This window comes from Muscardinus avellanarius (genome assembly GCF_963383645.1).
Source record: "Muscardinus avellanarius genome assembly, chromosome: 7".
Lineage (NCBI taxonomy): Eukaryota > Metazoa > Chordata > Mammalia > Rodentia > Gliridae > Muscardinus > Muscardinus avellanarius.
In genome coordinates, this window is record NC_137793.1 from 60,074,125 (window position 1) to 60,100,931 (window position 26,807).

A 26,807-nucleotide genomic window follows, 5' to 3' on the forward strand; every position below is an offset into this window, starting at 1 on the left:
AAAATAAATAAATAAATAAATAAAATTAAAATTAAAAAAATTAAAAAATAAAAAATAAAATAAAAATAAAAAAAGCTTGGTTTAATCCCTAGTGTCAAAAAGAAAATTTTTTTCTTAGTGGAGCCCCAACATAGCTGTAGGCTCTCTGTTAAGTCACTCACTTCTCTGTGGATTGGGTTTGTCCATTTCTCTGCCCCTTCAGCTTATCCTGTCACTTGAAATATGCGTATCTCTCTTATTCACTCTCCTCATCTCTAACCTTACTTTGGAAAATGTATAATAAGAAATAAGTTTTGGTTGAAACCCTAAGGTGACAGGTGTTAGGCACCCAAGTATGTGATAGAACAGACTGTCATAAATGAGAAATGAATCAGAGAACTTTGAGGTCCTCCTCCACTGGGGAGGAGGGGGGAGATTGGTTGGAGGGTTCAAGAGGAAGATAGCTTTGTTTTATTTTGTTCTGTTTTCTGGCACTGGAGATTTAACCCAGGGCATTCTCTCTCTAAGCCATATCCCCAGACCTTTTTATTTTGAAACAAAGTCTTGCTATTGCTAACAGTCCCACTAAGTTACTGCGGTTGGCCTCAAACCAGTTATCCTCCTGTCTCAGCCTCCTAAGTACTGATATTACAGCCACATGCCACTACACTGGCTGAGAGGAAGGTGTCTTGAGAGAGCTGTGACTTCCCTGCTTTGCTCCCCCAAAACCAACTTTGCAGTTCCTTTTGTGAGTAAAACTCCACCTGCTTTCCCATCATCTAGAACTCTCCCTATTCTCTTAGAGGATCCAGCTGAGTTATCTTCTCTCCTTCTGGAATCTTCCTTGACCTCCAGGTCTCTGTGCAAAGAAGGCCATTCTTCACGTACTGAAGGTTGTTGTAATATCAGCTAATAGGCACTGGGACACTCGTAACCTGTGTCCTTTCTTAATGATTGCTGCCCATGCTGTACTAGTTGTTTAGTTTTGTTACCAAGGATTAATCCCAGGACATTCTACCTCTGAGCTACACCCCCAACCCTTTTACTTTTTATTTTGAAATAGGTCTTCCTAAGTTACTGAGGTGAGGTTGGCCTTGAACTTGTGATCCTCCTGTCTCAGCCTCTGAGTTCCTGAGGTTGGCCTTGAATCTGCGATCCTCCCAGCTCAGGCTCCCAAGTACTGGGATTTATAAATGTGTGCTACCACACTGGGCTTCAGTTTTTTTAATCTCTTAAATAAGAACTGGTAACAAATTAGAAATAATGATACTTTAGCCGGGCGTGTGGCACACACTTGTAATCCCCGCACTTGGGAGGCTGAGACAGGAGGATCGCGTAGGTTTGAAGCCAGCCTCAGCTACTTAGTGAGGCTCTCAGCAACTTAGTGAGACTCTGTTTCAAAAATAAAATAGGGCTGGGAGTATAGCCTGGAGGTAGAAAGCCTCTGGGTTCTACCCCCAGTACCACACACACACAAAAAAAAAAAAAAAAAAAAGAAAGAAAGAAAGAAAAAAAAGAAATAATGATACTTGTATCAGGCGTGGTGGTGCTTGCCTATAATACCAGTACTTGGTAGGCTGAGACAAGGTGATCAAAGGTTTGAGGCCAGCCTCAGCAATTTAGTGAGACCCTTAGTAACTTAGTGAGACCTTGTTTCAAAATAAAAAAATAAAAGAGCTGGGTTGTGGTTCAGTGGTAGGATGCCCCTAGGCTGAACCCCAAGCACTGCGAAATATAATAATAACAGTACTTGAAATTGAACACTGTACGCTAATGTGTATGAATTCAGTTCTACAAATGAAATCACTAAAATTTTGTGCTAAAGTCAACATTTAACTGGAGTTCTGATGAACTCAAGAACTTTATAGCAATAAAGTCAAGATAGGTTGGTTGCTACCTTTTGAATTGTATAAATAGCTAAAGTTGACCCATATGAAAATAATTAGCCCTGGTAGTTATTTCCTAATTTAGGCAGTTGAATTAATTAGCTTTTCTGAAGATTGTGGAGAATCATATATTTGTGATTATTTACATGTCCTTATCATCAAAAGATTATCTGAAAATCTAATTTACACATGAAATGAGCTTTACTAATAACCAACCACAAAGCATCCCCACGCTTATCACAGCCTGACCTAAATTAAAGGTCAAAGGCAGATAAATAGAACAAAAGTATCAGTTTAGCTTTCTTGATTTTAGAATTCAGGTTCATGACTCTCTGTTCCATGAATATGTAATTAATTGAAGGGTTTCTAGAATCATTTAACAGCAACGAATCTTGATGACAGCTATTTAAATATCACACAGTACATTATTTATATTGTAGTTTTGAAGCAAATACACAGACCTCTTTTTGCCAATAGTAAATCTGAGTCAGCTCCCATCACATGCAACCACTCTCTCCTCTACCCAGGACGTCCCTCTACCGCCTATCTCGTCTTTCCTCAGCCCACTACTTGTCGGCTGCCTCCTGTCACCCACTTGCTGAGGCCTCCCCTCCCGTGGTCACACCTTCCTCTCCCCCACGCCCACCATCTGGAAGTCAGCATCTCACTGCGGGAGCCTCTCCACCCACATCTGCTGCAGAGCCAGACACAGCTGCAGCGCGGCTGCGTGTCCACGGCGTCGACATCAGGCAAGTCCTTTACACTTTGACAGGCAAGAGAGAGACAAGGACATCAGCTCGGGAGCGCTTGATGGGAGTTGTTGTAAAGCAGTCCCTGGTGCTCTGAAAATGTACGAAGTAGGTAGGACTTCCCAGGGGGAGATACAGGAGGGAGGATTTCAGCCTTGGGTCAAGGGAACCCAGAGGAAATGTGTGGGCCGTAGGGGGCGTCCAAATAAACACAGAAGGAACAAATGAACTGACCCAGTGGCTCAGCGCCACTGAGGACCATTGGGAAGGCGAGGGCACTCACGCAAGTACTGTTCGTGGGAGAATGACGGAAAGCCTGTCCAGAAAAGGAACCTGTTCCGCCAGAGCTTCCAATACGAATGGAATTTTAAAATGAGAACGAGAGAGAGAGAAAGAAAAATTCTACAAGTCTCTCAAGTATTCCTACTGTTAAGGAAGAAAAGAGAGCTGGGTGTGGTGACGCACACTTGTAATTCCAGTACTTGGATGTCTGCAGACAGCAGGATGGAAGGTTTAAAGCAGGCCGGCACGTTCCGTGCTGGGGCAGGAAAGCAGTCCTATGGTGGGGATACGAGGAGGAGAGGCACGGGGAGATGAGACTGGAAAGGAGAAGTAACGGAGAGCTTCTCGGGGTCCTGAACTATCCGAGGCTTCGGGGAGACATAAAGGCTTTATTTATGCATTTATACTTTGTGGTGCTGGAGACTGAACTGAGGGATATTCTACCTCTGATCTATACTCAGTCTTTTTTATTTTTTAAAATGTTGAGACAGGGTCTAGCCAAGTTTCCAAGGCTGGCCTGGGACCTGCGATTCTCCTGCCTCGGCTTCCCAAGTTCTGGCGTGCACCACCACGCCTATTTTCCATGGGGTTAGGACAGAACCACACCGAGAGATACGGTGTGCATCACTTGAATCCCGCTATAATGCATAATTATATTGCACCAATAAAATAATAAAAAGCCAGAAACAAAATAAAGAGGGTAAGAAGATAAAGCAGTTTGTAATAAGTCCCTCGGTTTATCCGTAAGACTTCAAACTCTCTGGGCAGAAGTTGTGACTTTTCTCTTATTACGTCTTTATGTCTGCACATTGTCTCTCACACAGCAGATATACAGATATTTGTTCTATGAATTAATTATTTTACACTGGAGTATTATGACAGTATTCTGGGCAAAGGCAATGAGCTCACCTAATAAATAACATGTAATAGTTGTTACTTCTTGCTCATTTTTATTATTGTAGCAATTTTAAAGCTAGGTCATACTCAACTTTCTATTTCAACTTGTTACTCTGTCCCTTTCTCCCTTTCTTCTTCTTCTCCTTCTCCTCCTCCTCCTCCTCCTCCTCCTCCTCCTCCTCCTCCTCCTCCTCCTCCTCCTCCTCCTTCTTCTTCTTCTTCTTCTTCTTCTTCTTCTTCTTCTTCTTCTTCTTTTGTACTGGGGATTGACCCCTGAGGCATTCTACCTCTGAGCTCCACTCCTAGCCCTATTTTATTATTTTATTTTGAAACAGGGTCTCACTAAGTTGCAGAGGGCCTCACTATATTTTTGAGGCTAGCCTCGAATCCTTGATCCTCCTGTCTCAGCCTCCCTGGGATTACAGGCATGCACCGCCATCCTGCTTGTCACTATTTCTTAAACTCCGGCTATTTCATGTTATCTGTTCCTTTTGCCTTTCTTTCACCTTTTTAGTTATTCATCTGGTTATGGTCATTAGTCAACATGTAATCTGTCAGAACTAATGTGTGTTAAATCAGTTTTTTCTAATAACTCAGTTTCTTAAAAATGTTTTATTTTATACATGTTTGCTTTGGGGTAGGAGATAAGATGGGGGAGCCAAGCCCGGCGTGGTGGCTCACGCTTGTAATCCCAGCATTCGGGAGGCTGAGACAGGAGGATTGCGATTTGCGGACTGCCTCAGCTACTTAGTGAGGCCCTCTGCAACTCAGTGAGACTTTGTTTCAAAATAAAGATTAAAACATAGGGCAGGGGTTGTAGCTTGTAGCTCAGAGGGCAAATGTCTCTGGCTTCCATCCCAGACCCGCAAAAAAAAAAAAAAAAAAAAAAAAGATGGGGGAGCCATTTCTCCTTGATCTAGCCATGTTAAATAAAATCTGGGTGTCTTCAGAGTACCTGTTCTCTTCTGGCAAACATGAGAGAGAAGCAAACAGAATGGCAGGATCAAAGGAAATTCCGAATTGCATAATATGGAAGCAAATTAATTATTTTATTTGAAAAGGTCAGAGAGTAAACTTTACTGAGAAATGCAGAAAAATAGAACATTTTTAGTGAATTCTAAATTATATGAAATGAGACGACTTATAAAGGTCTTAAAATTTAAAGTTCATTCACTGGGCTTGGTGGTGTGTGTAATGTGTATAATCCCAGGACTCTGGAGGCTGACAGGAGGATTGCAGGAACCAGGCCAGCCTCAACAACTTACTGAGACCCTCAGCAACTTATCAAGACTCTGATTCAAAATAAAAAAATAAAAACAGCTGGGGGTGTATCTTGAAGGTTGAACGCCCCTGCATTCGATTCACAGTACCAAAACAGACAAACAAAATAACAAAACTGGAAGTTCATTCAGGAATGGCAGCCTGGCGACCACCCGTGACACCGCCACAAGGACCCTGAGCGTGCTCGGGCACCTTGGCTTCCATGTCCTCCCTTTCCTTCGTCATTTCCTTTTTCATCAGCTCTCTCTCGAAGGCTCTTTTCTCTTGCTGAGATGCCAGTTCCTTTTCAAGTCGCTCTGTCTGCCTCTCCAGCTCATTCTTCAGCTGCTCACACTGGACTAAGGCCTGCCAGGGAGAGTTGCATGGGTTAGCATTTGGAAAAACTGAGAGAAAAATGAGACAATGAAGCTTTACTTTCTTGATAATAGTTAAAACTTAATATAAAGTCTATTAGAACAATTTTGTATTTGTTTACTGACACCACTTACTGGTCTAAAATAGTACCACATATTATATTACTCACAGATTTCAAAATTCACAAGTAAGGCTGCACACACACACACACACACACACACACACACACAATTTTTGTTTGTGTGTGGTACTGAAGATTGAGCCCAGGGGTATTCTACATCCAAAGTACATCCCTAGCCCTTTATTTATATTTTTCATTTTGAAAGAGGTTCCCTCTAGGTTGCTGAGAATCTTGTTGTATTGCTGATGCTAGTCTTGAACCTGAGATCCTCCAGTCTCAGCTTCCAAAGATAGGCATGTGATACTGTGCCCCAGGCAGTTAAGGCTATGCTAACTACTCAGCTAGAGGGTTCATGTAACAGACTTTGATGAGGGCCACAGATGAGTCAGAACTTTAAAAAGGGGATCAGAAAAACCAAATGTTCTAGTATTTTAAATTGTAAAATCATAGCCTAGTGTAGTAGTAATCCCAGTACCTGGGAGGCTTAGACAGGAGGTCTGCAGGTTCAAAATCAGTCCCAGCAACCTAGTGAGGCTCTCAGGAGCTTGGCAAGACCCTGTTTCCAAATAAAAAATAAAATAGGGATGGGGTAGATCTCAGAGGTAGAAAGCCCAAAGCTTCTGGGTTTAATCCCTAGTATCCAAAAATAAATGGAATATTTTAAATGATAAACAGATAAAAATCTTAAATAAGATGTTGAATATTGAATTTCATTGCAATGCATAGTTATCTATTGCTTATACTATATTAATAACATCTTCTTTAACTATAACTAAAATCTAGTTCCCTACTCCTAAACACACAATTACCATAAAAATTAGGTAATAATAATATTTAAAATAGAGAAAGACTCAAGACAAAATTCCCTCCCTTATTTCACGTGGATTGTCATCTTTCAATTCTGGTAAATGTTCATAATTGTTCTTTAGCCTACAGTTCTCACTCTGTATTTCCAGAAATAAAATCTCTCTAACTTCCTTTCAGCCAAAAAAATTTTGAAAAAAAATTTTGCGCAGGAGTGTGGGGTACTGAGTTTGAATACAAGGGCATTTTGCCTTATTTTGAAACAGGGTCTCACTGAGTTGCAAAGGGCCTCCCTCACTAAGTGGCTGAGGCTATCTGCGAACTGCAATCCTCCTGTTTCAGTCTCCCAAATGCTGGGATTACAAGCGTGCGCCACCACGCCTGGCCAAAAAAAAAAAAAAAAAAAAAAAAAAAAAAATCACAATTTTTATTTTATTTTTTTGAGACTCTATTTCAAATTAAAGAATAAAAAATAGTGGGGCGTGGTGGCGCATGCTTGTAATGCCCGTGCTTGGGAGGCAGAGACAGGAGGATCGTGCAGATTCGAAGCCAGTCGCGTGTGCTGGCTTAGGAGACCCTGTTTCCAAATAAAAATGTAAAAATAGGTTTGGGAGTGTAGCCCGGAGGTAGAAGGGCTTCCAGGAACTCCCGTACCACCAAAAAAAAAAAAAAAAAAAAAAAAAGAATAAAAAATAGAGCAGGGGGTGTAGCTCGGAGGTTGAATTCCCCTGAGTTCTATCCTCAGACCCACAAAAAACTAAAAAACTATACACTTGCAAAACCTGCTTCCATATTCACTCAGTTCCAAGTATAAATGTATTCCCTTATCATTTCAAAATTAAATTTGGAAATTTTCCTTTCTTTTTAAAAAATCACAATTTTTAAAACCCCTAATAAACCAAGCATGGTGGCGCACACTTGTAATCCCCGCACTTGGGAGGTGGAGACAGGAGGATCGCGCAGGTTCGAAGACAGCCTCGCTGGCTTAAGAGACTGTTTCCAAATTAAAAATATAAAATAGCTGGGCATGGTGGCCCATGCTTGTAATATCCACGCTTGGGAGGCAGAGACAGGAGGATCACGCAGGTTCGAAGACAGCCTCGCTGGCTTAAGAGACTGTTTCCAAATTAAAAATATAAAATAGCTGGGCATGGTGGCCCATGCTTGTAATATCCACGCTTGGGAGGCAGAGACAGGAGGATCACGTAGGTTCGAAGCCAGCCACGCTGGCTTAAGAGACCCTGTTTCCAAAAATAAAAAAAGTATAAAATAGATCTGTGAGTATAGCCTGGAGATAGAAGGGTTCCATCCCCAATACCACCAAAATAAATAAAATAAATAAAATAAGATAAAACCCCTAATAAAATTAAGATACTATATGCTATCTTAGTCTTATCCCATTTGCTCTCTATCTACAACATCCACCTCATCCAACATTTCTTTTCCCCTAAGTTGGTCTTATGACTTCCACAGAGTGTGACTTTAGATTTGATCATCACAGGTGTTGGTAATGGAGACAGGCAGTCTCCACATCACTGTGTCTTAGGCACTGCTCTGCTTCCCTCTGGTGAAAGTTGCAATAAAGACAGACAAGAAACACTGGGGATATGTGAATTTTCCTCTCTTTATCCAGAATGCGCTATGTTTCTCTTTCTGTTTGCTTCTTTTTTGGTGTTTTCTAGAAAGTTTTCTGTACTCCTAGCCTTAAAGTATGAGAATACACTTCAATTGTGTCAGATTAACCAAAAAAAATCAAATATAATTACTAAAAAAAATTATCCTAGGAAGTTAGTTTCAAGCTAAATTCTAGTTGAGAATGCCTCGATAAGGAAATTTGAAATTAGATTTTAAAAGAAGTGCGAAGCTGGGCGTGGTGGTGCATGCTTATAATCCCAGTACTTGGGAGACTGAGACAGGAGGATTGAGATTCACGGACAGCCTCAGCTACTTAGTGAGGCTCTCTGCAACTGAGTGAGACCTTGTTTCAAAATAAAGAATAAAGAATAGGGCTGGGGGTGTAGCTCAGAGGTAGAATGTCCCTGTGTTCTATCCCTAGTACCTCATAAATAAATAAATAAATAAATAAATAAATAAATAAATGAGAAAGCATAATTTTTTCCATAACTGAAGCCCTTGGAGCTTGAAATAATATGAATTAGTGACTTCTGTGCTTCAAAATGCAATGAATTGTGCTTGTGAAAAATGTTTTATATGAATCTAATAAAATATCTGTGGTAGGATAGAAAAAATAAAGACAGGCGGAAAGAAGACAAAAGAGAAAGAAAAAGAGACTATATAAATCTAAAAGCAATAGAGTCAGATTTATTTCAAGGTCCTGTTTCCTTCAGGCTGGTCATATCCAAATTCCCGAGAAATCCATACATTTTAGAGTCACTGTAAAGTATTCATTTATGAAAATTGCCTTATTTTGGTTAAAGCTTACATGTACTGTTAGCTTTCAGGGTACATTTTCAGATTAGATAAACAAAAGCTTCCTACCTCTGAGCCATGACCCCAGCCCTACTTTAGTTTTTATTTGGAAACAGGGTCCAAGTAAATTGTGAAGGGCCTCACAAAATTGCTGAAGCTGGCTGTAAACCTTTGATCCTCCTGTCTCAGCTTCCCAAGTATTGAGAATACAGGCATGTGCCAACACGCCTGGTTTGAGAGATGTATTTTAAGAAATCTATTATACAGGCACATTTCACATGTTATCCATTAACCAAATAGAGCTGACAATGTCAATCTGAAGGGGCTAGAGAGAACCAGACCACCATAAACTTCTTGGGACACATTACCAAAGAACAGAGAGCTGGGTGTGGTGGAGCATACGCCTGTAATCCCAGTATTTGGGAAGCCGAGACAGGAGGATTGCAGGGTCGTGGCCAGCCTCAGAAATTTACAGAGGCCCTCTGCAACTTAGTGAGACTCTGTTTCAAAAAAATAATAAAAATAGGGCTGGGGTGTAGCTCAGGAATAGAATGCCTCTAGGTGCGATCCCCTGTATCCAAAACAAACAAACAAACAAACAAACAAAATGCATTCAGCAGGCTAATCTTGTTCTCACATACCTCACAAAGTTTCTTTTAAAGGGAGAACCTTCCATACTGTTTTCCAAAGTAGTTGCACTAATTTTCAATCCCATAAACAATGTTTTGGAGTTCTCACTTCTCCACATCCTCACCAGCATCTGTTGTTGTTTGTGTTTTGAATGATTGCCATTCTAGTTGGAGTTAGGTGAAATCTCAGGGTAGTTTTTATTTGTATTTCTCTGATTGCTACTGCTGTTGAGCATTTTTTCATACATTTATTGGCCATTTGAATTTCTTCTTTTGTGAAGTGACTATTTAGTTCACTTGTCCATTTTTGATTGTGTTATTTGTTTTCTTAGTGCTGAGTTTCTTGAGTTCTCTGTTTATTCTAGATATTAGTCATCTATTGGAGGAATGGTTGGCAAAAATTTTCTCCTATTCTGTCGGTTCTCAGTTGAGGTTCTTGCTAGTTTTCTTTGCTGTACAGAAATTCTTCAGTTTAATGCGATAATCCCATATATTGATCTGCTTTTTAGTTTCTTGTGCCTTTGGGGTCTTGTTGAGAAAGTTTTACCTGTGCCTAAGTGTTGGACCTATGCCCTCTTCAAGGAGCTGCAAGGTCTCTGGTCTGATTTTCATGTTTTTGATCTGAATTGACTCTTGTGCAGGGTGAAAAAGTGGGGCTTATTTCCATTCTTCTGCATATGATCAGCCAGTTTTGCCAGCACCATTTGTTGAAGAGACTATCTTTTCTCCAGTGTATATTTTTGGCCTCTTTGTAAAAAAAATCAGTTGGCTATAAACAGTATGGAGGATCCTCAGAAGAATGGGAATGAACCTATCATATGATCTAGCAATACCACTTCTGGGTATCTACCCAAAAGAATGGAAAACAAAATACCAAACTAATACATGTGCATCTATGTTCATAGCTGCACAATTTACATTTGCAAAACTATGGAACCAGTTAAGATGTCCATCAACAGATGAATGGATTGCAAAACTATGGAATATGTACACAATGAAATTTTACTCAGCCATAAATAATTTCATCATTTACAGAGAAATGGATGGAACTGGAGAACATTATACTAAGTGAGATTAGCCAGTCACAAAAAGTAAGAAATTGGATGCTCTCCTTAATATGCAGAAGCTGGGTAGAAAAAGGTGTCATAGGAGACACTTTGGATGAAGAAGGAGAAACCATAGAGGAGCAAATAAAGAGGCCTAACTGGGGATGACGGGAGAGAGAAATTCCCTAATGTACATGATGTACATTTACAAACATATCAGTCAATCACTAAGCCAAATATGAGAAGGAGGGAGGGGGAGAATGGGGTGGGAATTGGGGAAGGGCTAAATAAGTGATGTGTGCATGTATGCTTGTACATCTTGTACCCTATTAAGATGTATGACTACAATGCACCAATAAAATTTCTTAAAAAAAAAAAGCCCTTTTCAGTCCTGAGGATGGAGTCCAGGAGCATTCTACCTCTGAGATATACCCCCTACCCTATTTTTATTATTTATTTTGAAACAGGGTCTTACTAAGTTGCTAAGGCTAGCCTTGAACCTGCAATTCTCCCATCACACCAGCTCCTATTTCACTTTTTATTTTGAAATAGGGTCCCCCTAAGTTGCTGAGGCTGGCCTGGAACCTTTGATCCTGTCACAATCTCCTTTCACAGCTTCTCAGGGACTGAGATTACAGGTGTGCCCAACACATTTGATGTGGTGCACTTTCATAGGACTTGCAGATAGTAGGTTCACACACACCATCATCACCTTAAGCACAAGCAGTGCGCCACATCAAGACTTGGCAATGACTACGACATCACTCGATTATGAGAAATATTTCTGTAAAAGGCTATCTCATGCTGAGCATGGTGGCGCATGCTTGTAATCCCCGCACGTGGGAGGATCGCGCCGGTTTGAAGGCTTAAGAGACCCTGTTTCCAAATAAAAATGTAAAATAGGTCTGGGAGTGTAGCCTGGAGGTAGAAGGGTTTCCAGAAACACACACACACACACACACACACACACACACACACACACACACACACGGCTATCTCATTGTGGACATGCTTGTGGCAATTTTATATCAAAGCCTGTGCCTCCATGCCCCCAATATGCTGCTAAACATTTCCCTCCCAGGACAAGCAGACAGCTCTCAGCTGTTGGCCTTTGCATCTGTTTCTTATAACTTTACCACAAGCTTTGCACTGTGGAAGCCTCAATTCTCCTACATTACTGTATTTCTAGGTAAAAAAAAATTCTTTTAAAATGATTCCCAGTTGGCCAACCAGCATGACACATGCCTGTAATCCCAGTATTTAGGAGGCTAAGACAGATGGATCGCAGGTTCAAGGCCAGCCTCAGCAACTTATCAAGGCCTTCAGCCGCTTAGTGAGACCCTGGTTTTTTTTTAATCTCTAGTTGTCATAACTGGTAATTTTCAAACAAAAATATTCATTTAGCACTTATTATTTGCCAGGAACTTTGCCAAATGGCTCATATTGATCCCTTTGTTTAATTATCTTAAGACATTTTAAGTGTTCTTATCACCCAGTTAAAGAAACCGGTGCTTTCATCTGAGCATGGTGGTGTATTCTTGTAATCCCAGTACTTGGGAGGAGGAGACAGGAGGATCAGGGATTTGTGGACAGCCTCAGCTACTTAGTGAGGCCCTTTGCAACTTACTGAAATGTTTCAAAATAAAAAATAAAAAATAAAAAATAGGGCTGGGGTGTAGCTCAAAGGTAGAATTCCCCTGGGTACCATCCCCAGAACAACCCCCCCCCCAAAAAAAAAAAAAGAAACTAGGGGCTTTCAGACATTAAATAACTAGCCCAAATCACAGACTTAGAAAGTGGAAGAGAGGGGATTTGATCTGAGGCAGTTGTAATTGTCATCTCTTAATATTCTAAGCTTATTTCCCCAGGCATTTTCACTACCACTATTAATGTAAATACAATTTTTAAAATAACCCCTACTTGGGTAGCATGCAATATACAAATGGGACACTAGGTGGCACCAAATGTCAAGGAACTGAACAACAAAGTATTTCCTGGGTTAGTAATAAAAGTAGTAACAAAGTAGGCAATCTGGAAAGAATAAAAAAGTAAATAAATAAAAAGTAGGTAAATTGGTAAGAATAAAGCATTCTATAATTTTTTTTGCTTGTTTGTGGCACTGGGAATTCAACTCAGGGGCATTCTACCTAAGAACTGTACCCCCAACCCAATTTTATTTTATTTTTATTTTGGAAACAGGGTCTCTCTAGGTTGAAGAGAATCTCACTCCTTGTTGAGACTGTCTTCAAACCTACCATCCTCCAGTCTCAGCCTCCCAAGTACTAGGTACAGGCACATGTCTCGGCTCTCAGTGGCATTCTAGAATTCTAGTGGGGGCAGAGCTGCGATCCCCTCACAGGGCATTGCTATCATTGCGAGCACCATGCAGGATGCTACAGCTAACCAGTGAACAAGATAGATTCGTTTCTTACTGTCAGATGTTAGAAAGTTTCATGACAAATACACACAAATAAGCAATAACAACATATTTTGGTAAATACTGTGATGGTGACAGGTTCTCAGGTTGGGCAGATCTATTACAAGAAGTGTTCATGACGAAAGAATTGAGAAACTTGAGAATTTCGGCCTTGAACTGGGTGGCTGGTTGAGGGCTGGGCAGAGGAGGGAGATATCATTCAGGATTTGGTAGAGGAAGAAAATTGTTGGTTAGCAAGTTAGAAGTAGCTGCAGATTTGGGGGTGAAGAGGGGGAATCTGATGACTTCCATTGGGATTACAAAATCCTTCCTTTGTTCCTTCCTTCCTTTCTTCTTGGGATTGGGGAACTGATCCTAGGGGCATTCTATCCTTCAGCTACATCTCCAGCTCTTTTGTTTTTTATTTCAAAGCGGTCTGGCTAAGTTAATGAGCGTTTTGAAATTGCTGAGGTTAGCCTCATATGAACCTCCTGTTTCAGCCTCCTAAGTCCTGGGACTACACAGGTACAAAATCAAGCCCAGAAAAATGCCTATTTAAGTGAGAAGAGAAGAAGTCCAGCCAGAGAAAATGAAGGACAAAAAGAGAAGAGGCTGGTTGAGACAGAAGGATTGCAAGTTCAAGGTCTGCCTTTAGCAACTCAGTGAAGCCCTCAGTAATTTCAACCTCGGGGGTATAGTTCAGAGGCAGAATGCCCCTGGGTTCAATCCCCAGTAACACACACACACACACACACACACACACACACACACACACACACACACAGAGTGGGAGATTTGGGTCAGAACTGAACCCACTTTTCAAAAGCAAAGGGAGGCAGTGGTAATCAAAGTAGTAATAAATGGGGATGAAGTGGCCTGAGAATAATTACAGAAGAACTGGGTAGAGACAAATGGGTAGGCTGAGAATATATTCACACAGAAATGAATACTTGTAATATGTACACACTTTCTTTCCTTTTTATTTTATTTTTTTTGAAGTACTACTGGGGATTTTTAACATGTATGTGTGAGAAAAGCCCAATGATACATCCCCAGTCCTTTTCATTTTATTTTGAGGCAAAGTCTTCCTAAGTTGCCCAGGCTAGCCTTGAACTTGAGATCTTCCTGCATCAACCTCCAAAGCAGCTGGCATTGCAGGTGGCAGCTGTAATATTTGAACAAAGGCCTGGTGCTGCTACATGTTGAGTTGCCTTTATCCAAAATGCTGGGCCAGCAGCTTTTCAGATTTGGGCATTTTTCAGATTTGGTAATACTTGCATAGACCATACTGGATGAAGGCCCTTTATGTGAAAATCCCAAATCCAAAATGCTGCAAAACCTGAAACTTTTTCAGCGTCATTTTGGCACTCAAAAAAAAAAAAATTCTAATTTCAGACGATTTCAGACTGGGGTTGCTCAACCTAGTCATGGTTTAGACTAATGCTAGCCAATGCAACTTTTTTTGCCCTTTGGTGCTTTGATTCAAGCCAGGGCCTTGCACATGCTCGCCAAGCACTCTACCCCTGAACTAGATCTGGCCTCCAGTCCAACTTTTGGTGATGATGAAAATGTTCTGTATCTGCACTGTCCCTAGGGTATCACTGGGTACACGTGGCTACTGGGCACCTGAAGTATGGTGAGAGCATGCACGGAAATACACAGCGCCTTGACTATATGAAGGTGTGTCCCCGACACAGCAAGGTGTCAACAGTAAAGTCTGTTATCCAAAGCACCTAGATCACTACCACCCGGGCTAACTACTACTGTCACCATCATTATTAGGCATGTTTGATTCAAACATATACCTTAAAATGTGAACATTAATATCTACCTATATGATTAAAAATGTTTAAAAGAAAAGCATGTGAGCTGGGCGTGGCTGTACATACTTGTAATCCCAGTACTTGGGAGGCTGAGATAGGAGAATCCAGGTTTGCAGCCAGCCTCAGCTACTTAGTGAACCCCTCCACAACCTTGTGAGACCTTGTTTCAAAATAAAAAATAAAAAATCGGACTGGGGGGGTTGTAGTTTCAAGTTTAATACCCATCACCACACACAAAAACAATTGTATTTTTTTGGCATGTGTTTTTAAATGTATTAATCATTTCTAATACTCCAGAGTCAACCTTACCGGGTGTGGTGACACATTCTTGTAATCCCAGTACCTGGTAGGCTGACACAGAAGGATCACAGACTCAAGGCCAGCCTCAGCAACTTAGTGAGGCCCTCCACAACTTGGTGAGATAGTTTTTCATAATGAAAAATAATATAGGGCTGGGGGTGTAGATCAGAGGTAGAATGCCCTTCGGTTCAATCTCCAGTACCACATACACACACAAAAAAAGGTCAACCTTTCTCATTACATATTTTCACTCATTAGCTTGAGTAAAATATTACACATCTCACTGTCACCAAGTGATCTATTCATTGTGATAAAGCAAAATCTGCATCTCAATTTAGCCATATTGACAAATCCTGGACAGAGATTGTCAGTGCCCAGGCTCATCTAGGGTGAGGCTTAACAGTCTTTAGCCAAACATAAAAATATAGAAGCAAGTGACTATGTGCTGGGTGTGGCGGCACACGCTTGTAATCCCAGCATTGGGGAGGCTGAGACTGGAGGACTGCGGTTCATGGACAGCCTCAGCTACTTAGTGAAACTCTCTGCAACGTAATGAGACCCTGTTTCAAAATAAAGAATAAAAATTAGGGCAGGGGATGTAGCTCGAAGATCAAATGCCTCTGGGTTCCACCCCCAGAACTGCCAAAAATAAAAAATAAAAAGTGACTATGGATGTTAATATTTTCACAGCACTAAAAACTTCACATCAGCAGCCAGGTGTGGTGCTGTACGCCTATAATCCCAGTACTTAAGCAGCTGAGACAGGGGGAGAGCAGATTGGATTATAGCCTCACAACTCAGAGAGACTCTCAACAACCTAGTGAGACCCTGCTTTCAAGTAAAAAAAAATTAAAATTAAAAAGGGATGAGGGTATAACTCAAGGTAGAATACCCCTGGGTTCAATCCACAAGAAAAAAAAAATCAGCAAATAAAAAGATAAAGCATCTGAGTGTCTCAAAGTATGTTACTATTTTGTACTACAATTTTTGAATCATGATATAACAAGAGTATTTGCAGAGGAATAAGAACTCTTCAAATAGCAAATTTGTTTAATTTAGAAAAGTCAACACTGACAGATCAGGATTTACTTTGTGTTTGGAAAAAAGAGTGTAGTTATAGAAGAGTAACTAAAGAATTGCTTAGAAGAAAAACTTGACGCCTTTGTTTTCATCCACTTAGACTTGCCTTGGTCTTTTCAAAGTTGGCTTCCTCGGTCATGTGCACAGCGTGTTTCACCTGCTCGCAGGCACTTGCTTCTCTCTGCTCCATGTCTGCCAGGTTGCTCCTTACAGAAACCAGGACTGACATTAAGTCATCTCTCTCTCTGTTGGCACAAAAAGAACAAGAAACGATCATGTACTCCCAAGTCGGGAAGAAAATCCCGTCGGCAAGTGTTAGTGGAAAAGCACTTACTGAAAGACAGCCCAGAGGATGACCCTCGGTCCTCCTTGGCCAGGGCCACACTACAGGGCGAGAACTTGCTGTGGGAAAGGCATGCTCAGGGGGGACTGCAGGGGAAGGCCTGCAAGGAGCCAGCCAGCTAGGAAAGGGGAGGGAGCTCAAAGGAAAAGCAACAAAGGAGGGGAGACAGACAGTGTGTCTCAAAGTAGAAGTCAACGCTTTTTTGGAATGGGTTTATTTTTGATGCCTTGATACATTCAATAAGCACCTATTTTATAATCTACATGCAAAATCTGAGTTATATAAGATAGATGGTTTTGGGATTTTTGTTTGTGCTTTTTTTTGGCACTGGGAGTTGAACCCAGGGGCACTCGACCACAGATCTACAACTTTAGTCTTATTTTAAAAATTAATCAATTAATTTTGTGGTGCTAGGGATTGAACCCAGAGACATTCTGTCTCCAAGATAACAACTCTGGTCCTATTTTTATTTTTTTTTTAATTTTGAGGATCTTGCTAAGTTATGAAGGTCTTGCTAAATTGCTGAGGCTAGCCTCCAAACTGTGATCCTCCTGTCTCGACCTCCCAGGTAGTAGAATTATAGGTGTGTGCCACCAGGCCCAGCTACTTTAGTTTTTCAATTTTTAGAAGTCAACATTGTTGAAAAGTAGGTAAATAAAGGGCAAAAGACTTATATCATGTTATTATTTCCAAAAGATAAAGTAATATAGGAGGGACTAAGCTTTTGTTTTTGCCTCTAGTCCTTTCTCATTCACTGGAATAAATATATGTCCTTTCCTTTTCTTCTTTCTCTATGATCATCCTTTTCATTCATCTCTTTCTATTAGTTTCTTTCACCTATTTATGAATATGTTCTTCTGCTCCCATGGGTAGTACTATAGCACCCCTCGATCCCTGTTATGCATACAACACTCACAGCTTAACCACACTCTACCTCACTGAATTTGGTCATGGCCACACCTACCCCTCACCAGCAGTTCTCAAGGGTATCCAAAGCCAAGCTGTTTACTGGGGATAGAAGTGAAGAGACCAGTACTGGACGTGGTGGCACACAGAGAGATACAGTACTTGGGAGACTGAGAGAGGAAGATTGCAAGTTCAAGGCCAGCCTCAGCAACCTAGGAAGACCCTGTTTCCAAATAAAAAGTAAAATAGGTCTGGGAGTATAGCTAGGAGATATTACACCCCTGGGTTGAATTTCCAGCATTACAGATAGACAGGGGGAGGGAGGGAGGGAAAGAGGAAGGGAAAGGGAGGGAGGGAGGGAGAGAGAGAGGGAGAGAGAGAGAAAAAGAAAGAGAAAGAAAGAGAAATGCCAAGATGCTTTAACATGTAAAAGAATAAAAAAAGTAAGGATGTAATCTCATGGGATAAATAATATAGACTGAATAAAAATGCCCAGACGACTAAAGGAAAAAAGTGAAGTGGGAAATTTTCTGTGTACACAAAGGATAAAAAAGGATGACAGCCTGTTTCAGGACTATTTTCTGCTTTGTTAAATAGATCAATAGATCAAGCTTTTTTTTTTTTTTTTTTTTTTTTGGTGGTACTGGGGTTCTTGGAAGCCCTTCTACCTCCAGCCTACACTCCCAGACCTATTTTATACTTTTTATTTGGAAAAAGGGTCTCTTAAGCCAGCGCGGCTGGCTTCGAACCTACATGATCCCCCTGTCCCCGCCTCCCAAACGCGGGGATTACAAGTGTGCGCCACCACGTCTGGCAATAATAGATCAAGCTTTAAACTGGAGTTTCAGAGTCAGTTGAATTAAATGCTTCCCGGTTCCTTTCCAGTGCCAAGTTCTATTTTTTCAGCAAACTTTAAAGAGTTATAGTTTAGAAGACTATAAACACTAAGTCTGAATATGCTTCTGCATTAACCAATGACTATTTTTAAAAAATCTCTTAAAGGAAAAATGATCTAAACTATTTGTGGTCTTTACAAAGCAGCTATGTTTTAAGAAATATGTAATGCTGAACAAAGCAACAATTCATAGCAGTTTCATAAAAGTTCTTTTTAAAAAATAAATAGTAAATAAAATTCATGGAAGCATGGTGATCCTTTCTTTCTTTCTTTCTTTCTTTCTTTCTTTCTTTCTTTCTTTCTTTCTTTCTTTCTTTAATTTTTGGTGGTAATAGGGTTCCTGGAAACCCTTCTATCTCCGGGCTACACTCCCAGTAACTATTTTTATACTTTTTTTTTTATGTGGAAACAGGGTCTCTTAAGCCAGCGCGGCTGGCTTCGAACCTGTGCGATCCTCCTGTCTCCTCCCAAGCGCGGGGATTACAAGTGTGCACTACCACGCCCGGCCTATTTATTTATTTTTGTGGTACTGCGGATAGAACCCAGGGATATTCTACCACAAGCTAAACCCCCAGCCCTATTTTTTATTCTTTATTTTGAAACAGGGTCTCACTAAGTTGCCAAGAGCTTCACTAAGTAGCTAAAGCTGGTTGCAAACCTGCTATCCTCCTGTCTCCTCCTCCCAAGTGCGGGAATTACAAGCGTGCGCTACCACACCCGGCATATTTATTTATTTTTGTGGTAATGCGGATAGAACCCAGGGATATTCTACCACAATCTAAACCCCCAGCCCTATTTTTTATTCTTTATTTTGAAACAGGGTCTCACTAAGTTGCTGAGAGCTTCACTAAGTAGCTAAAGCTGATTGCAAACCTGCCATCCTCCTGTCTCAGCCTCCCAAGTACTGGGATTACAAGCATGCACCACCATGCCTGGTATAATCTTCACTTTAGAAGTTCCTGATTTTTTTTTGTTGTTGTTGTTTAAAATTGATAAAAACTGCCAGGCTTGTGGCGCACGCTTGTAATCCCAGGACTTGGGAGGCTGAGACAGGAGGATCGCACAGGTTCGGAGCCAGCCTCAGTTACTAAGTGAGGCTCTCAGCAACTTAGTGAGACCCTGTTTCCAAATAAATTATAAAATAGTGCTGAGGGTGTAGCCCAGAGGTAGAAAGCCCCTGGGTTACACCCCCAGTACCACACACACACACACACACACACACACACACACACGCAAAATTGATAAAAACTAATGTTTTCTGTACTTTTATTGGTGCTTGCAGTCTCATATCATAATGCAGTTCAGAGTGACAGTGACACACGTGCACATAGCTCTTGTTGGGCTTTCTCCCGGCTCCCTGCCTACTCCCCCTTGCCGTACGTGATACTGAAATTGGACTTAATGGGCTCACACACGTGCTTAGTGACATGGGAAGCGGCTCTCTCGTTAATTCTCTCTCTCCCCCAGCCTGACTCTGTTGCTTTGCTGGAGTTTCTCCTCCATCGTCCAAAGTCCTGCTTTTATCCCCATTGTTCCCTAGCTTCTGCATGAGGAGGAACATGACGCATCACTTCCTGTGACTGGCTAATCTCACCTCACATAATGTGCTCCAGGTCTATCCATTTCCCTGCAAAGGACACAATTTTTGTTCTTTATTGCTCAGTAGAATTACAGTATGTGCATATTCCATACCTTTGTAATCCATTAATCTGTCGATGGACACCTAGGTTGGTTCCATAATTTAGCTATTATAAATTGTTACTTTAATCTGTTTTTAAATGAAATAAAAGCCAGGTGTGGTGGCACACAACTGTAATCCCAGTACTTAGGAAACTGAAACAGGAAGATCTTAAATTCATGACCAGCCTGAGCAACTTAGTGAGACCCTCAACAATTTAGTGAGACCCTGTTTCAAAATAAGAAATAAAACAGATCTGGGGCTATAAATAGAATGCTCCTGGGTTCAATCTCCAGGGCCACCCCCCAAAGAAAAAGGAAATAAAAAGAAGTAATTGTAAATATAATCAAACACAAAACTTTTGTGAAAAAGTGAAATAGTCAAAAGTAAAGCCAAATTATTTCAATTAACCCAGGCATGGTAGCACATGCCTATAATCCCAGTATGCAGGAGGCTGAGACTGGAGGATTGCAGGTTCCAAAGCAGCCTTAGCAATTTAGCAAGACTTTTACTAATCTAGTGAGATCCTATTGCAAAAAAATAAATAAATAAAAGGGCTGGGGTATAGCTCAGAGGTAGAATTCCCTGGGTTCAATCCCCAGTATCACAAAATAAGTAAATAAATCATAAAAATACATTGTTCCAGTTAAAGTAAAAAATAAATGCAAGTAAAATTGAATCTGTATTTTATTTGCATTACCTCCCCCCAAAAAAATCCACATAACATAATAAGGGGAGTTCCACTGAGATAGGACTTTGATTCTTAGGTAGAAGACACAATGACAGATAGAAGGGAGGCATGAGGACCAAACCAGAGTGGTCATGGCCACAAGCCCAGATTCAGAGTCCACATTCATATACTCTGATCGAAAAGAACATGATTAAATCAATTGCTGGACCTCCTCCGTAGGCTGTGCGATGACTGCATGTACCTGTCACACCTTCCACCAAACCCTCTACATTACATCAACAAACTACACTGTTTTTAAGTTCAACAACAACAACAATGCCGGGTGTGGTGGCGCATGCTTGTAATCCCCAAGCTTGGGAGGCGGAGACAGGAGGATTGCACTGGTTCAAAGCCAGCCTCGCTGTCTGAAGAGACCCTGTTTCCAAATAAAAAATATAAAAATAGGTCTGGGAGTGTAACCTGGAGGTAGAAGGGTTTCCAGGAACCCCAGTACCACCAAAACAACAACAACAAAACAACAACAACAAAAAAAACTCCTTGACAGGGAAATTATTATTTTTCAATAATTTGTTCAACAAGAACAAAGAAAAAAATAACCCCTATAAGGAAAGAGTTGATACAGCACTGTCTATGACATAAAGAGAAACAAAAACCATCTTCTTGGGTCAGGTCCCTGTTATAGATTTTATGAGCATAAATCAGCCTACCTATGAGGTAGCAGCGCAGTCCTCTCCGATGCCCACACTCCACCCTGTCTCTCAGTGTGTACTTCATTTCTTCTCTCAGTAAAATCCATCTGGGTCTCATTGTGACTGTCCTCAAATTCTTTTTTGTGACAACATCAAGGACCCTCCCAACCTGAGTTGAGGTGCACCTTCCCTTTGGGAACTTCATTGGGACCCTCCATCTGATGAGTATTTTCAATCTTTAATGAAAGCAAATCAATATAAACATCATATAGCCAGTGATAAGTCGGGTCCCTCCCCTCCCCCACATGATGTCACAGCAGGAACAGGAGGCGGAACCCCAGGAGCCAGAAGTGGAGATATCATGAGAATCTAGGTGCCTTGAGACTCCAAACATCAGGAGACAGACTCCAGAGTTCACAAGACTACAGATGTCGTGAGAGAATTGGCATGCCTATAAAAACATCAGCACCTCCAATCCGCCATGTGATTCAGCTGGCCCATTAGGACTATGCGCAACTCTCCAGATGCGTGCCTCATTGGTCCCTTCCCCTACAGCCAGCTGACTCCCCAGAGGCTGCCGGGTCTGAATAAAGCAGTGGTCTGATAACCTGGCTGGTGTTTTTACTTCCCTCCTAAACTCCCTAACTCTATTTTCAACCTTTCAGTCAGCTTAAATTTCTATGATGTATTAAAAAACAAAGAGAGAGATCCCAACAAGTTAAAATCTAACAGATTTGCTTTTTTCAGGAAGCTCATGTTGAACCCACTTGATCTCTTTTCAAGATATTCTTGTCACTAGGCATGTTGGTGCTCCCCTGTAATCCTGGTACTTGAGACAGGAGACAGGAGGCTCAAAAGTTCAAGGTCAACCAGCATTCAATAACTTAGTGAGACCCAGTTTCAAAATAAAATATAAAAAGGATCTGGGTGGAGTGCCACACACCTGTTCCCCAGTATTTAAGAGGCTGAGGTGAACAGAATTCAAGTCTGGGGCTAGCCTCTGCAGTTCAGTAACTCTCTGTTTCCAAATGAAAAAAACAAAAATTAAAAAAGTTGGGGAGCCGGGTACGGTGGCAGAGGCTCATAATCTCAATATTTGGGAGGCTGAGACAGGAGGATTGTGAATCTCAAATAGCCTCATCTACTTAGTGAGGCCCTTTGCAACTCAGAGACCCTGTTTCAAAATAAAGATAAAAAATAGGGCTGGGGCTGTACTTCGGAAATAGAATGCCCCTGAGTGCCATCCCCAGTACCACAAAAAAAGAGATAATAATAATAATACTAGAATCAAAAAAGGCTGGGTAGTGGTGAGTTGGCCCAGGCCACCCTCCCACCTCATGCCATTTTGGCATGGGGCTGTAACTATTTTCTGTATTTCTATCTTTTTAATAAACTTCTTTAAGCTATGCATATTTATTCTTAGGACAAGAACCCGTGGTTTTTCTGTTTTTGGTCGTTTTGGGTTTTGTTATGGGTTGGGGAAAAGTGTGTCCAGGACCCTTGCAGAGGTTCCCGGGGAACAGTTGCCCCACAACCATATTCTCCCAAACCGTAACCGCTTTGGCGCCCAACGTCTTGGGGCAACATGGGGCACGTAGCTCTGTATTTTTTTCATGGGACTTTTTGGCCAGTAGGTCAGTGGGCAGCAGCAGTTTTAGCTCCAGCTGGTGAGCTGTTGAGCTTTAAAACAGCTATAGAGCAGCCTTTGTGTCACTGCATCTCTCAAAGTGACTTCCAGGGCATCTCGCCGGTGGTCCTAGTACCACTGGACCCCAAAAGGTATGTACCTTCCTGGAGCGATAAGGAGTTCCCCCAGAATGACCGTGATCATCCGGCGTCTGGGAGGCAATTCTGGTTTCGTGGGGACCCCCCGGCCAAGGAATTAGCCCACGGTTGAATCCCCTCCAGGAAGAAACCCCTTTAAATAGTGTAGGCTTGATAGGCCCAATGAGTGCTCGTCCATTCTGTCCACAGCACAGATGGGACATTTTTAAAAGCCCTATACAAGGTTAAATCTAAAAGAAATGCCCATGGCCCAACTCCAGAAAAATTCCCAAATAGGAGATGCTAGCCAGCACCCATTTCTACATAGCAGTGAGTTTTTTTCCCCGGCAATGGGAAACAGGTTCTAGGGAAATAAGCTAAAGGAGGGTAAATGGACAGAGAAAGCTCCCCAAACAGGAGACGCAAGCCAGCAAATGGTAGTGAGTTTTTTTTTTGGTGGTTAGGAACAGGTTATAGGGAGATAAGCTAGTTTAGCAACAGGGCCTAGAAAGCGTGGCCATTAGCAACTGCAGCCACATGCATCCTGTTGCATTTGCAATGTCACTATTGCAGGTCGTAGTCCCCGCCAGCCCTAAAACTCCCAGCAGCTGTTAGAAGTCTGAATGGCTAAGCACCTCTGAAAGCTCAAGGAAAAAAAGCCAGCTAGTCGATCTCAGATAACAGCCAGCCATGCCTCTTCAGTGAACGGCCGCACCTGGAGGCATTGTCTGGTTGCAGGTAGCTGGCAGATACAGCTCTGTTGGTGTAAGAAAGCCCTCAGGAGAGAGCTACTCCAAACTTCTTGTCAGCTAGAAATTCTTAGGCACACCAAAGTTGGAGAACATTTTCAGAGAGGCAAAGTATACAGCAATATTTTCATCTGGGAAACCTCCTCCAGAGAAAGGGAAAGGATTCAAAGGGAAGAAGGCTCAGAGGTAGGGCAGGAGTAAGAGTGGCAAAACTTCAAGCCTACCCTGTCCTTCTGGTGGACGGCGAGGCCACTCTTATGGCTCCAGCAACACAGGCATCCCAGCTGGACGCCCCCAGTTGGGCTACTAGATTTAAGAATGCAGGAAATTCATCCGGACAGAGAAGGGCCACGCAGCTCAATCGGACAGGGAAATATGGAGCAAGGGGAAAGGGTGGTGAAGCCCCTTCCCATTTAATACCCTCCTGGTGGGCAGCAAACTGGTGGGAAATGAGGCCACTCTCAAGGCCCACACACACACACAGGGTGCAGGGACAGGAGGACGACCTTCTGAGCACAGAATACCTCTCTCTGTCTTAAGATGAGATTCTAGCAATATCCTAAGTGCTAGGGTAATTGGTTTTAGATTGGGAAGCTCTGGGAAGGGGGGGCGACCTTGCCCAGACAGGCCACTAAAATCCCACCCTTTCTCTCACAAATGGGACCCCAGAAATCCAAAGTGAAAGCCGGATCTCCACTTGCATGCATTCTCCAAAGCAAGGGGAAAAAATCTGGATCCCAAACGCTAAAGAAAGCTCTTGTTGTTTTTTTCTGCATCCAAGTATGGCCACAGTATGCGCTGGGGGACAAAGACATGTGGCCCAGCCAGGGAGGTTTAAAGTAGCTTATCTTCAGCTATTCTTTAACTTCAGAAACCACCCAGATTTCTTTAATGATTGCAGGGTTGAGACAATTGTGGCAGCCTTGGCTAAGGTAGTGTGGGGAGGGAGAGTTTAAAATTCAATCTGTCCCTCTGCAGTTTTTTTCTTCTTTTTATGGGCTGAGTTTAGAGCAATATCACCAACTCAAACAATAGATGTTGGCATTCTTAAATCTTTACCCAGTAGAACGGAAGGCCATCCTCAGACAAAGTCTACTACTGCAGGCTGCCAATTTGGTTTAACAGGGACTTGAAAAAGGAAAGACAGATGGACAAAAGCCATTTAAGAATTCTGGCTGAATGCAGAAGCCTAAGCTCAAGTCTGTTTAGGGATGGAGAGCAAGGGCATCTCTGGAGTAATGCTCTCAATCAGGAGGCCAAAAAGGACCTCCTAGGCCTGGCTCATGGTGCAAAGGGGAACCATTAAATGGCTGAGTGCCCCCAGTTCTGGAGGGAACTGGGGTCCCCAGACCTATATCCCCAGTGAGTCCTCCCAACTACCATTACCTGAGTTGACTAAAAGAGCCTTAGGCGATCACGCAGTGAAATCTCGGAGGCTAGATCCAAGGCCTTGCCCTTCTTTCTGGGCCCAAGGTCCAAAAGCTTAGCCAGGGTGTGTGTGTGTGTGTGGGGTGGCTTAACAGGCCAGCCCTGAGCCATCTCTTTACTCAAGATTCAGCCTGCTGAGTCCCAGGTGACCTTCTGTTCTCACATTCCTAGCCTCACCAGAGAATTCAGCTCCTCTGCTAACAAAAGTTTTTTTTTCCTTTTGCTAATTGCACTAAAGTTATTGCTCAAAGATACATATTTTTTTAATCTCAATCAGTCTTAGCTAAAATGGTTACTTCAGAAACGTTGTCCAATTAGACTCCTGTGAGAGGTGATTAAACAAAGTTATTTTCTTCTTTGACAAAATCAATGTTTTAAGACACTAGGGATGTTTTTATGATGTCATGGATTTCCGTGCTAATTTATGATAGTTTTTAAGGTGTGTGGTCAAATAAGATATGCATTGTCTTTAATATTATTCCTTTTGAAAAATTAAGGTTTTAAGGTGCTAGTGGTATTTATCTAATGTCTTAATTTTCCATGTAATTGATAGTTCATTTATTAAGTTAAGAAAATGCCAAATGTAATGCTTTAAAATGTTCTTAACTTTATAAAGTTTAAAGTAACACTTAAGTCTTTTAAATGGGTTTTTTAATTGCTGGTGTATGAACAACATTATTAAATGGTATGCTTTTTGGGGGGTTTGTATGTAACAACAAAAGACAGATGTAGAGAGTCTATAGATGTAGTTCTTTATATGTTGGTAAATACAGAGAAAGGAAATTTTGTGAGACTAAGAAAGTATGGTGTAAGTGATAAGTTGGGTCCTGCACTCATGTGACTTTGTGTCACATGACCTCTGCAGGGCAAGGGAGGGGCTGAAACCCCCGCGAGAATTGGGCATTCCCGCGAGTAAACCCTCCTCTTGCGAGATGCATACCTTGAAAAGGAGAGCCCGCGTCCTCAAGCTTTGGACAGGCGCGCGGGCCCCATGGTGCCTCGCCCTGATCCCCGGGAGAGCCGTGCCATTAAAACTTTACATGCTATGTGTACCGGACCTCTCTCGTGTTTTTCACACTCCGCCGTACTCACATTATTTTTATTTTACTCGCATTAATTTTTTATTTTACTTATCATTTGGTGCCAAACCGGGAGAACTCTTGGGTCCCTCCCCATTTTTTTCTTTTCTTTTTCTTTTTTTTCCTTTTTTCTCTTTTTATTTTTACTCTCTTTTTGAGCCCTGGACTCTCCAACCCACCAGCAGCTGACTGTGAGGTCCCACACCAGCGCTCCGCTTGCAGGCATTGCTCCCACCACTGCCGCCGCGTGCCTGCCCGGACCGTAAGCCTTCTTCCCCAGCCCCGCGCTCTCCGGGAGAGCCGGTGGCCTTCTTCCCGCCCCGGGCTCTGCTGAGAGTCCGCGTCCATCTTTCCAGCCCCGAGCTCTGCTGAGAGCTCGCGGCCATCTTTTCGGCCCCGAGCTCTGCTGAGAGCCGGAGGCCATCTTTCCAGCCCTGAGCTCTGCTGAGAGCTCGTGGCCATCTTTTCGGCCTCACACTCTGCTGAGAGCCGGTGCCCATCTCTCCGG

The 26,807-nt window shown here is 42.1% G+C and overlaps 1 protein-coding gene across 1 annotated transcript in view; it reads right to left on the reverse strand.

Moving 5' to 3' along the window:
• Positions 1-26,807, reverse strand: part of SDCCAG8 (SHH signaling and ciliogenesis regulator SDCCAG8) — a gene marked incomplete at both ends in the record, with an annotated part of 250,021 nt that overhangs the window by 160,261 nt on the left and 62,953 nt on the right. The window contains 2 exons of the mRNA XM_080698322.1: positions 5,267-5,419; positions 16,184-16,322. Of these exons, the coding sequence (XP_080554448.1) occupies positions 5,267-5,419; positions 16,184-16,322 (292 nt within the window). The remainder of the gene's footprint in view (positions 1-5,266; positions 5,420-16,183; positions 16,323-26,807) is intronic.